This window comes from Mytilus trossulus, chromosome 12 (genome assembly GCF_036588685.1).
Source record: "Mytilus trossulus isolate FHL-02 chromosome 12, PNRI_Mtr1.1.1.hap1, whole genome shotgun sequence".
Taxonomy (NCBI): Eukaryota; Metazoa; Mollusca; class Bivalvia; order Mytilida; family Mytilidae; genus Mytilus; species Mytilus trossulus.
Genome location: NC_086384.1, coordinates 59,484,070 through 59,495,552, shown reverse-complemented (window position 1 = coordinate 59,495,552; position 11,483 = coordinate 59,484,070). Strand labels below are relative to the sequence as shown.

Sequence of the window (11,483 nt, the reverse complement as noted above, 5' to 3'; positions counted from 1 at the left end):
TGTTCAAAGGTAAAAGTTCTGTCCCTATCCAATATACCTTCATTTGCAAGTGGCAGTCCAAATTTCTATTATCAAGAATGACCTCTATTATTACAAAACCTACCTATTGCCTTTTTTATCGACTTGTTCTAGTCCTGAATGTATGAAGTATTTGCCACTAGACGTTTAGCACCCGACAATCAATAAATCTTCATTTTCTGACCATCATTTTTCGCCAGCTTTACCGAATGTGTTATAGGATCTGAGTATACCTCAGCAGGACATGAGGTGATCATTCCTGGTTTATTTATGCCCCACCTTCGATAGTAGAGGGGCATTATGTTTGCTGGTATGTATGTCCAATTATCCGTTCGTTCGTCCATCTGTCCCGTTTCACATTTAAGTTTTTGGTCGAAATAGTTTTTGATGAAGTTGAAGTCCAATCAACCTGAAACTAAATGTACATGTTCCTTATGATACGATCTTTCTAATTGTAGTTTTGACACCTATTTCATGGTCCACTGGACATAGAAAATGATAGTGGTAGTGGGACATCCGTGTACTCATTCTTGTTTTGTATTTTGCATCTGTTTCCTTGCGAAGTGGTAGTAATCTCATGTAGATTCTAAAAAGTTTAAAGAAGTTCTAGATAATTCATTATCTGATTTTTCTCTGAAATTTATGTTATCAAAACCTTTTTTTATCTTTCAACACTGTAAACCACCATTCCCCAGGAAAAAATGAAATATCGCCCGAAAGAAATAGTTATCAAAGGTACCAGGATTATAATTTAGTACCATGAGTACGCCAGACGCGCGTTTCGTTAACAATTCGAAAAATTCACAATTCTTTACAACACAAATATTCATGTGTTACTCTATGATACAATACGGGATATTTTGTAAATAAAGTCCTACAAGGTAAAACATGCTACACAGAGGAACAAGTGACCAGTATGCGGGAGTTTCTTAATAACAACATATTTATTGAATTTAGTAGAGTTTTTCAACAATGTGTCGGCATTTCTATGAGAACGAATTGTGCGACTCTCCTTGTCAAACTCTTCCTATTTTCAGTCACGTCTGACCCTTGTTAAGAAGTATAAGATCAAACAAGCAAAATCCTTTAATTTTACATTCAGACATATATTGGTGATATTCTTTCCATGAATTAAAATCTATACCTTTTCAGAAGGAGTTCCATTAATATTTCCTCCAAAAGTAGAAATTTTAATAAAAATTAAAAACAGATTCATCTTTATTTGAGATTCATACATTGAATTTGACACAAACACCATCTCAATACCAGAATTTATGACATACTGGACGATTGTAATTTATTAATCCCCCCAATAAAAAAGTTCATCGCCTTAAAAGAGGGACGAAAGATACCAAAGGGACAGTCAAACTCGTAAATCTAAATCAAACTGACAACGCCATGGCTAAAAATGAAAAAGACAAACAGAAAAACAATAGTACACATGACACAACATAGAAAACTAAAGAATAAACAACACGAACCCCACCAAAAACTAGGGGTGATCTCAGGTGCTCCGGAAGGGTAAGCAGATCCTGCTCCACATGCGGCACCCGTCGTGTTGCTAAAGATACAAAGACCTTGTTGATACATATTCTGTATAAGCGTAAAAAATAATATCAACCTATACATTCTAGGTACTGACTTCGTCTATCATCTTATCAATAGATCTATGAATTGTCAACCTTTTCTGTGTAGTCCATTTTTTTTGGTATTATACTTTCGACGTGGCTCGGTACTTATGCATCCCGCCAATGTGTTGTCCTATTATATTTTTTTTTTACTTTCATGTTTCATTATCTGCTTTTCCTATCAGTTATTTTGTTTTCCTTCTTGACTCATTTGTTTGAACTGATGGTGTATTTCACGATATTGACGACTGTATCCCTATTATAAACATCTGTTTGCTTGTCTTTGTTTTGTTTACACATTGTGATTTCAGGGAATTTTATACAAATATACAGCAAGTGAGAGATTATATTAGCTATATCAGGTTTTTAATCCACCGTGGTCTTGCTATGTTTCATAAAATAAATGGCTAACGTTGATACAAGTATCTTGTCTAAGAGAAGGGATACATTGTACGGCGTAAACAATCACTCAAACAAAACAATCTCTGAAACTGATCTTTTCAATGTATATAATATGTCATACGATCTACGCTACTAACTCCCGCACTTCAGTCTACACCGAGACCGCCTCATTTGAATAAAATAGGGATCATTAGCACTGTAAAAGCAATATGACGAATCAACAATTAGAACACAGATCAAGTTATTCATGATTTTTTATTGTTTATTTAAATATGCATACAAACATGCTCCCAATAAATGTTGTTTATTTGAATTTATTTGCTCAATCTTATTCATACTTTGATTGTAATAAAATACACATGAGTTCAATTTATGATAATCATAATTCATATTGTCTTTCGGCTAAGGTATCATAGCTTGTTTTGGATATTTCAGAATAAATTTAAACGGTGTTCTTCTTTTACTGTGATCCTTTGTTCTCTCTCAGCTTATAAACGTATAACACTACAACTTCTTATCACTTAATTGGTGTCCTTTCTTGGTCAGTTATTTCATAAAGTACGACTTCTTGATCGTCTATTTCAATTTCTGTACTGTGTCGTATTCCATATATAAAATAAACAATTAATCCTGAAAATAAAAAGTCATGTTAAAACAAAAATGAACTATACCACCCCCCCCCCCTTTTTCCTACCCCGAGTCAAGAGCCTGTAATTCAGCTGAATCGCGTTATGCATTTTTGGTCCAACTTTTTTTCATTTATTGTTTGAACATAAACCAGCCTTTAGTTTGTATTGTTTGAATTGCTTTTGTAGGCGGTATAGGTTTCGCTCATTAGTGAAGGTCGTACAGTGAGCAGTATTGGCGAATTAATACGATATTTGTCTCTGGTGGGGAGCTGGATGGGTTAAATAACTTGTGCTCTCCATTGATATTCAAATGAAAAATTGTTTCGAATCAATCAATTTTGAGAGACGATCAATGTATAGCTTCACATAATACTATGAAAACCAATGCAGAATTCTGTATTTTTCATTGTTCAGACTGTTTAAAAAATGCAGTGTTTATTGGATATTACATAATAAACATGTGTGAGAAAACAATAATCATGAGTGAATATTCAGTATTTGTACAAAAATTAAAAGAAGTTAGAACGAAACTTATACATGTTATATTGCTCGAACTAAATTTACTTCTGGCATTTGTTAGAAAGCAATTGTCATTAGTTAAAACGCAATGTTAATTTGCTGGGCCACGATGCTCATTATTTAAAACGCAATTAGGCGTAGGCAATGATCATTAACTTATTAACACAATATGAAAATGAGAAGATGTGGTATTATTGCCAATGCGACAACTTCCCATTAACGACCAAATGACGTAAAACAACATGTTCATTTGCTAGAACTGTTGTTCTTAAGATAAAATGTCCACCAGTTAGACTGCAATGATTATTATCTTAGCTTTAATGTATACTAGCTAGAACGCAATGTTAATAATATTAGCTATAATGTAATGCATTCTAGCTGGAATGCAACGTTTACTACCTTAGCTATAATGTTATGTATTTTAGCTGAAACGTTAAATAAAATATTACTCAATTAAAACACTTCATTAATTAGCTGGTTTCGTACGTTAAGATGCAATGCTCTCTAGATTGGACGCATTTTTCACTGGAAGGAACGCAAAATAAGAAGTTAAATCACGATAATGAATAGTTAGAACACAATATGAATTAGTTGGATAACTATGTTCACTAAATAAAACAGTTTATTCATTAAAGCATAATGAACACTCGTTGATTTAGAACGTATTGTTATCCTGATAAATACTGAAGTTTATAAATATTATATCATTGTATCTTTATTGAGAGTTAAACTTACCAAGAAAAAGCCAAATACTGAATCGTAACCAAGCTTTATATGATAGTGATGACATCATTAACATATTTATAAAAATCACTAGCAACGGCACAAATGGCACATATGGAGTTTTAAACAGTAAACTGGTTGTATTTTGCGGCTGCTTAACAATGACAATAGTTGTTACAATTAATGTTATCACAGAAATTAAAAAGCAAGCAGTCGACCACCACGAACCAGTAAACAAGGAATTACCAGCAAATATTACTATGAAGGAAAAAACAGTTGTTGCTATAATGAAGACAATAAGTGCTATTGATGACGTCATTGACGTTGCATTTGATGGTTCTATGGCAACTCCTGGAGGAATTTGAAACAGACTACTCTGACTTCCACTTGGTGTGTCGTTAATTACACTATCCATTTTGTGATACGTGCTGTCACGTGGTTTGTCGGGCATAATCAATTGATTTTTTGGATCTTTTGACAATCGGTTGTAAAATCCAATTTCGGATTTCTCAATGAAAGTTTTACTCAAGCCGTTATTGTTTTTTGAATTAAATAAAAGTGGATATTCAAGTTCTGTGCTCTGAAAATATTTATCTTCATTTAAGTCGTCATATTCCTGGAAAAGCCCAACGTGTATTGGTTGATAACGTACATGTAAAACACATACTGCTACACACGTGTATGAAATCAATGATCCCAATGCTAACATTTGAATTAACATATTCAATGTAACAAACATTGACAATACACAGGCTATCAACAGAGGAAATATAGTTAGTTTAAACACGCCTCCAGTGTCGGGATCGAGTAAGCAGCACGGATATAATAAACGGTCCATTTTCATAGAAAAAAGCAACCTTGGTATTCCATGTATACTGCTAATCAGGGCAGCGGTTAATCCTAATAATCCACCAATCGCAAACACATAAAACGATCCATTTACTCCTTTATCTTGATAAGCAGTAGGTATAGCAATACTGTCTTGTAAATTATACCAGGGATATGACAATGTGACAGCCAACGTCACACATAATATTATAACGAACGTCAGAATGTTGGAAGTTATGATTGCACGTGGAACAGTTTTAATTGGTTCTCTTGTCTCTTCGCTCGATGAACACATGGAGTCTATTCCAGTAAAAATACAGAAAAGTGTTCCAGCACCGGCTATTATCTGACAATAGAAAAATAATTTTAAAATATATTGTCATAATTAGTTAAAATCAGATTTACATTTTATAATAATCCCAACTAAAGACAATGATTGAAAAGAAACGAAAAGGACATACTTCAATTTTGTGTATGTGTATCTGGCACGTGTTCGGTTAATGATGTTTAGTACGTAGGAATGGTGGACATCTGTATTGATCATTCGAAAGCAATATTAATTTTCATGAATTTAGAAAATTTGATAAATATGACTTATAATATTTTTTTTGTCGTCACAAAAATATGACCGATGCTACTAGATGAACAGAAAACAATGAATTCACAATAAGTGTTTTACGATCTAGTCGCGTTTACTTCTATCTTTTTGTGATGCTTTAAATTTTGTATACATATATTCTTCAAAGGTTTGTTTCTATATAACATGTTTTGTTTCGATAGTAACACAATCTGTTCAATTTCTGATACACATTAGATCTAAATAATCAAGATGTTCGTATTGCGATGTTCAGCAAAGTTCGATGTTTCCAGTTCATCATGGTATATCCGGTGATCAGTATTAAGTTTTGTGTAAAATCTGTTTTGTCTTTAGAGTTTAGTTTTCTATCATAAGAAGTTTAATACTTTTTTGCTTTTTACTAGTTATGGTTTGTGTTGTACCCTTTGTTTTAAACACAATCTTTAAATAAGTAATACATTTCAAAGCATTAAGAATGGATTGTATTAGTGCAATATGCAACGTACACAACGTACAATTTTGTAAAATCAAGTGATTTTTCGTCAATTATTACGTATGCCGTCTTTCTTTGGAGCTTTGTTATAAATTGAACCTATTTATGTATCGATCGACGTCTCTAAATCTGTTATTACACTGACATTATGTTTAAGTGAAAAATGCGTTCATTAATTATCTCTGGCAAATATAAAAATAATGAAAGCAGGGCAATGGACAGCTATTTCTTATCTTGAGAACAGCACCTATAAATCTTTACCATATTATGACATGATCTGCTCTTACTAGAATCGTTTAGCTGATTCCAACATTATCTCCTCGTAAATGTCAGGCCGTAATTTAATTAATGGATTTATTTAGTGAATCTTTTACTTTGACTGAAATGGACAAAAAACGGAAGAGTTTATATCCAGTTGATATCTCAATTGATGCCTTTTACAACTACATAAGATCACGAAATAGAGTTCCTAGTATGTAATAAAAAAAAATGATTTAAAAGATATACCATATGACATAAAATCATTCAAAGATTAAAGATAAGCACATTTTTAAATAATGCTATAGTCAACGTCAGTTTCTGATAAATGCATTTTAATTGTTGGCGTAGGGCAAACTTGATAGTTTGCCTTGCGTCCCGTTTTTCATTTGCTCTGAACTTGCAAAAAATGTATTGTGTCCTGTTAACTACTGTCTCACTTCCGTTTTTCCTTTGTTTACGTCATATTTACCTCTCTTTATTTTTATTATACATGTAAACCTGTTTATCTTTGTCTTTAACACGATTTTTGTATTCCCCGAGGGTATCACCAGCCCTGTAGTCAGGACTTCTGTGTTGTGACGTGGCGGGGTTGAACATGCTAGCGGAATCCCAACCCTCCCCCTGACCTTGGACAGTGGTGTAACAATACAGCATAATACAAAATCTATAAAAATCACTTCAAAAAGACGTTACTCATCAGATGGATACAAATACTACATTTTGTACCAATGCAAGTTGACGTGGTTAGGATTAGGACTAGATCACTTTAGCCGTATATAGCAAAACTTTAAGGAACTTCGTACATTATCTGGCATTTAAATCTTTTCTTTTATTATATCGTCACCAATGATTTTTTACATCCTGTCTACCTTTGTTTTTAATCCTGTTTATCTTTGTTTTTGTTTTTAATCTTAATTGCATTTATATTGGGTCCTATTTACCGTTGATTACCTATGTAACTATTTAATGCATTTACCTTTGTCTTTTTTTCTATTTACCTCTGTCTTGTTTTCTTTTTGAATTGCTTTTATTTCAATTTTACCTTTTTCATATTTTCTTTTTACCATTGACTAACTTTCTCTATCTAAAGTGTACGTTACGACGATTACCTTTTTCTGCGTTCGGTAGACCTTCTTACTAACCTTTGTTAAACTTTCCGATTAATCTTTGATTGATTCGTGTTACCTTAGTCTACCATCCTGATTTCACTTGTTTTGTGTCCTGTTTACCCTGTCCGTTAGCGTTAAGTTCTGTTTACGTTAAATGTACGTCCTGTTTTATACCTTAGTTTTCTTAGTTTAACGTCCTGATAACCATTAATTTGTTCAACCATGCCTCTTTCATGTCAACTTTTGTTAATTACAAATTTCAAGTGGAAGTTTGTTAAACGCCATGTTATATTTTATATCCAGCAAAATCAAACTGAATCAAAAACACTTATTTGAAAAGAAATAAAAAATGGAATGTCGTGGCTATTTCCAGATGTTACAAGTAACAATGGCCTTCATTGAATTCATTTCAGATTAATTTCTGTAAACGTTTAGTTGTTTCATAATAAAATATCATATGTCGCATGTTTCAATGCCTCATCATGAAGCATTTACCAGCAAACGAACCGTCATTTACTTACTGGAATGACGATCAAACCCTTGAGCCTAACACTATTGAAAACAAAAAGTTCGATTTTAAGAAGTATGAAATGTAACCTTAAGATACGTACCCCTGTCAAACCAAAAGGAAAGAAGCCTGGTGGGTCCGTCCAATTCTCATGACGAACATGGAAGATACCAACACATATAATACAAATAACGACTAGGCCATTCATTGTAGTAAGGATAAACGATAACAGTGTGGACGCCTAAAACAATACAAGAAATGTTTATAATCAATTGTCTTGTATCTTATATATGAAGATGTGGTAAGCTTGCTTATGAGACAACTCTTCAAATATTCTTAATTACACAGATGAAAACAACTGTGTGTCACTGTTCATTAAATCTCTCTTAACACCATTGGTAATCTGATTGTTTACAAATGTGGTTCTTTTAATATGTAAAAGAATGAATAAAATAAAACATTCTTCGTGATTAAGTACAAGAATTAAAGAGCAAAAAACGGTATATTGTTCTCTTACAAACGAGGAGTTTATGAAAGTTGTCTAGGATTAAATGATTTGTTCAAGAATCGTTTTCGTGATCAGGGTAATGTTTAAATTAATGCGTGTCTTCCTGTTTACGCATTTCATTCCTTGATTAGTGTAAATGATTTAAAATTTTATAAATTGTGATTTAGACATTACATGACCTAAGAGTAAAAGAAATACAAGGACTTATATTACATGAAAAATCATACAAGATCATGAATCCATTAATCGGTGGTCGGTTAGTGTGTTAGCTACAGTCTATAATACTAAAATTACCAAGTCCAATTTTTCAGCCGGCATCACGTAAAAACGACGAATCAAATAATTCAACTTTATATATCACTAATATAGTACAAAGGTGTAGATTGAAAATTACACCACTCCAGGCCCTTTTGTTTTCCACGTAATTAATATTGCCAATCATTAAGAAGTTCCGGGTCGAGTCCGATACCGATACCAAAAGTATATTCACCTGTTACCTATTACCTAATCTATAAGTTCCGCATCTGACAGGCGCACCACCAAATGGTGTATTCAGGGTTAATATGCTATATACACGGGTCATAATCACAGGGTTGACACTACTAAATTGTCAAATAGCTACCTATTGTAGTATTTTAATCAGTAAGACTTTCTACGATAACAAGACTAAAAATGAGGAACAGTTTTCAATTTGTTAGTGGGCATACATGACGTTAAACAGTGAATCAAAGAATTCATCTTTATTTATAACTAATATAGGACAATGTTGTTGATTAAAAAGTACTCCATTCCAGGACCTTTTGTTTTCCAAATAATTAATATTACCAATAATTGATAAGTTCCAGTTCGACGGGTTCAAACAGAAAGATTTGAAAGCAGAGAAAAACTGTGTATCTTATAATCGGCATGACTTTATCAGATGACAATACCAATACTAAAATAAGGCTTGCGCATAGTTATATACCTTTCGCGGGTGTGTTCTAGTATATATATATTTTGTCGTTTTGTATTGCTATGATGTGAATTACATTTTTTTTTTATTATTGATATTCACATAATAACTGTAACATTACTAATTTGACAGAATATGTTAAATTCAATTTCGTTGATATTTTTTGTTTTGAATTCAAATTTTAAATTTTATTATTTATAAAGTCCTGTAAAGCTGACGAATGTGTTTTTTGAACAAAAATCATCAAATATGCCAAGCTTACGAACCAAATAACAGGTATTGATCGATTCTGCAGCTGGTTTGGAGGTTTATATTACAATACAAAAAAATAAAGTTCCTTTTCGTCAACAACACTTTTATTTAAATGAGGTTTCTTTTCGGATTGATAGTAAGCCTTTAATTGTATGAAACAGTATTACAACAAAAGCTCAGCTTCATTGAATTGTGATGACTTTCACATAATTTTTGAAAGATTTTCAGAAGAAAAATAGACTAGTTCTCATGTTCTTATATATTCAATGACAAGCGCTTATGACAAGTATATTGGGTATCCTGAATAAAAGGTTTTATTTCATTTTTACTTCGATTAGTTTCAACATTTTAAGAACCTATTTGTATTAATAGATGAAGTGTTTTGCTGTGTTGAATATATTGATAACTAGGTGTTTTGTAATATGTTTACATAGTTGAATTACTGACGCATTGCCTACATCTGTTTAATCATAATGTTACAAAATTTTCCTTGTAATTCAATACGACAAAAATTACGTGTGAAATAATACTGAGAACATATAACATTTCATAATCTGCGTTAATAGGAGAAGTTTTCTTGATAAAATAATGTGGGTCCATTCATTTTCGTGGGAATCAACTTTCTTGGATTAAGGGAAATTTGCATATCAGGAGTATTTGATATCATGGTATTCTCAAAGTCTTCATATACTACTATACAAAATATGTAATTCGTTGGACATCGGAAATTGTGGTTTCCAAGATTATCTTGAAATCCACGGAAATTGATATTCAACGAATAATAATAAATCCATAGTATCAACGAAATGGGAATACAAAGTATAGTTACCTTTGCGTTACATACGAACAGGAGGGAAGTTATAAACAAGATACCACATGGTAATATATCTGGACAGTCGGTCAAAAATTCATCTCCCTTCCATTGTAAATGATCACAGGTGTAACTGCAAGCAACAAAATCAAATATATTTTGATGGAAAGCATGTGCAACAATTCATTCCAATAAGTCTCGTTTTTTGTTGTATCATTGTACAAAGTGTAGAAAGCACTTATGGCCATCAATAAAAATTAACTGTTCGCAAAAAAATGAACTTTGGAAATACCAAGGCTTGTTTACCTCGGGAATGAAATAACTGTATTTCGCAAACATATTACGAAATGTTGGACCTCGAAGCTAGCGCGTCTGGCAAAGATACAAACATTTCAATCCTAGTATCTATGATGAGTTCACATGCACATCGGGGTTTAATTAAATTTTAGATGAAACAATTATCAACACAACAAAAAAAAACACCGGGTGAATGTAAGTACAAAATGTATCAAAGTCATAACACTATGTAGAAGAATTTGATATACGTGTGTTTTGTTCTGTGTTACGAACCTATGTACTGTACCATTTAGTAAACCATCAAAATATTGACCCCATGCTTTAGCAGTTACTGCAGCTAAGACAATGTTCTCTAGTATCATACTCCAGCCAATCACAAAGGCGGACAGCTCACCCAAGGAGGCATATACAAAAACATAGGAGGACCCGGCCTGCGGGAGACGTGTGGTGAATTCTGAATAACAGAAACCTGAAAAAGAAGAAATCATTTCTGTGTTTGCTATGTAGAACGCATTCAACGACAATAGCACTCTTTCAAACATATATGATTGTATTATACAGCTGTGCATGACTTGTACATTATAGCTATCCATGTTTTGTATTTTATAAGTATTTTTTTTTATTTACACATAGCAAAAAGAACCTTCATACAGTATTGTAGAGTTCTTGAAGCGTATGGCCTGGTATTTAAGGTCTTATTTTATAACGTTTAATGTGTGTGGACTGTGTAGTAAGTCATCTACAAAACCTATACACAGACTACGTAAGAAGGGATATAGTTACGATACAGCTTGTAAACTGTTTTAGGATGACATTTTGTAAAAGACTGGAGAATTTCATATAAGGTTTCAAAAGCCCTCTCCCTTTTTTATCCAAAGTTCGTTATGTGTTTCCTTTCTGTTTAATTCAATTATTTTCGTGTTTCTGACCTTGTACCACAATTATTATTCCCATTTGCTACAATGTAT

General features: G+C 32.6%; 1 protein-coding gene across 1 annotated transcript; it reads right to left on the bottom strand.

The window, feature by feature from the left end:
* Nucleotides 1-2,286: 2,286 nt before the first annotated feature.
* Nucleotides 2,287-10,979, bottom strand: LOC134693803 (cationic amino acid transporter 2-like). The gene is made up of 5 exons (XM_063554717.1): nt 10,789-10,979; nt 10,237-10,351; nt 7,799-7,936; nt 3,932-5,093; nt 2,287-2,678 (listed from the first exon to the last, which is right to left on the bottom strand). Exons 1-5 carry the CDS (start codon nt 10,875-10,877, stop codon nt 2,566-2,568), a joined length of 1,617 nt encoding a protein of 538 aa, XP_063410787.1. The 5' UTR covers nt 10,878-10,979; the 3' UTR covers nt 2,287-2,565.
* Nucleotides 10,980-11,483: the final 504 nt, after the last annotated feature.

Coding starts and splice junctions, on each gene's coding strand:
- LOC134693803 (XM_063554717.1), bottom strand. CDS start 10,877: ATGATACTAGAGAACATTGTCTTAGCTGCAGTAACTGCTAAAGCATGG. Junction 10,352..10,788: donor CTAAATGGTACAGTACATAG/GTTCGTAACACA, acceptor TGTTGCTTGCAG/TTACACCTGTGATCATTTAC. Junction 7,937..10,236: donor TGTTCGTATGTAACGCAAAG/GTAACTATACTT, acceptor GTATTGTTTTAG/GCGTCCACACTGTTATCGTT.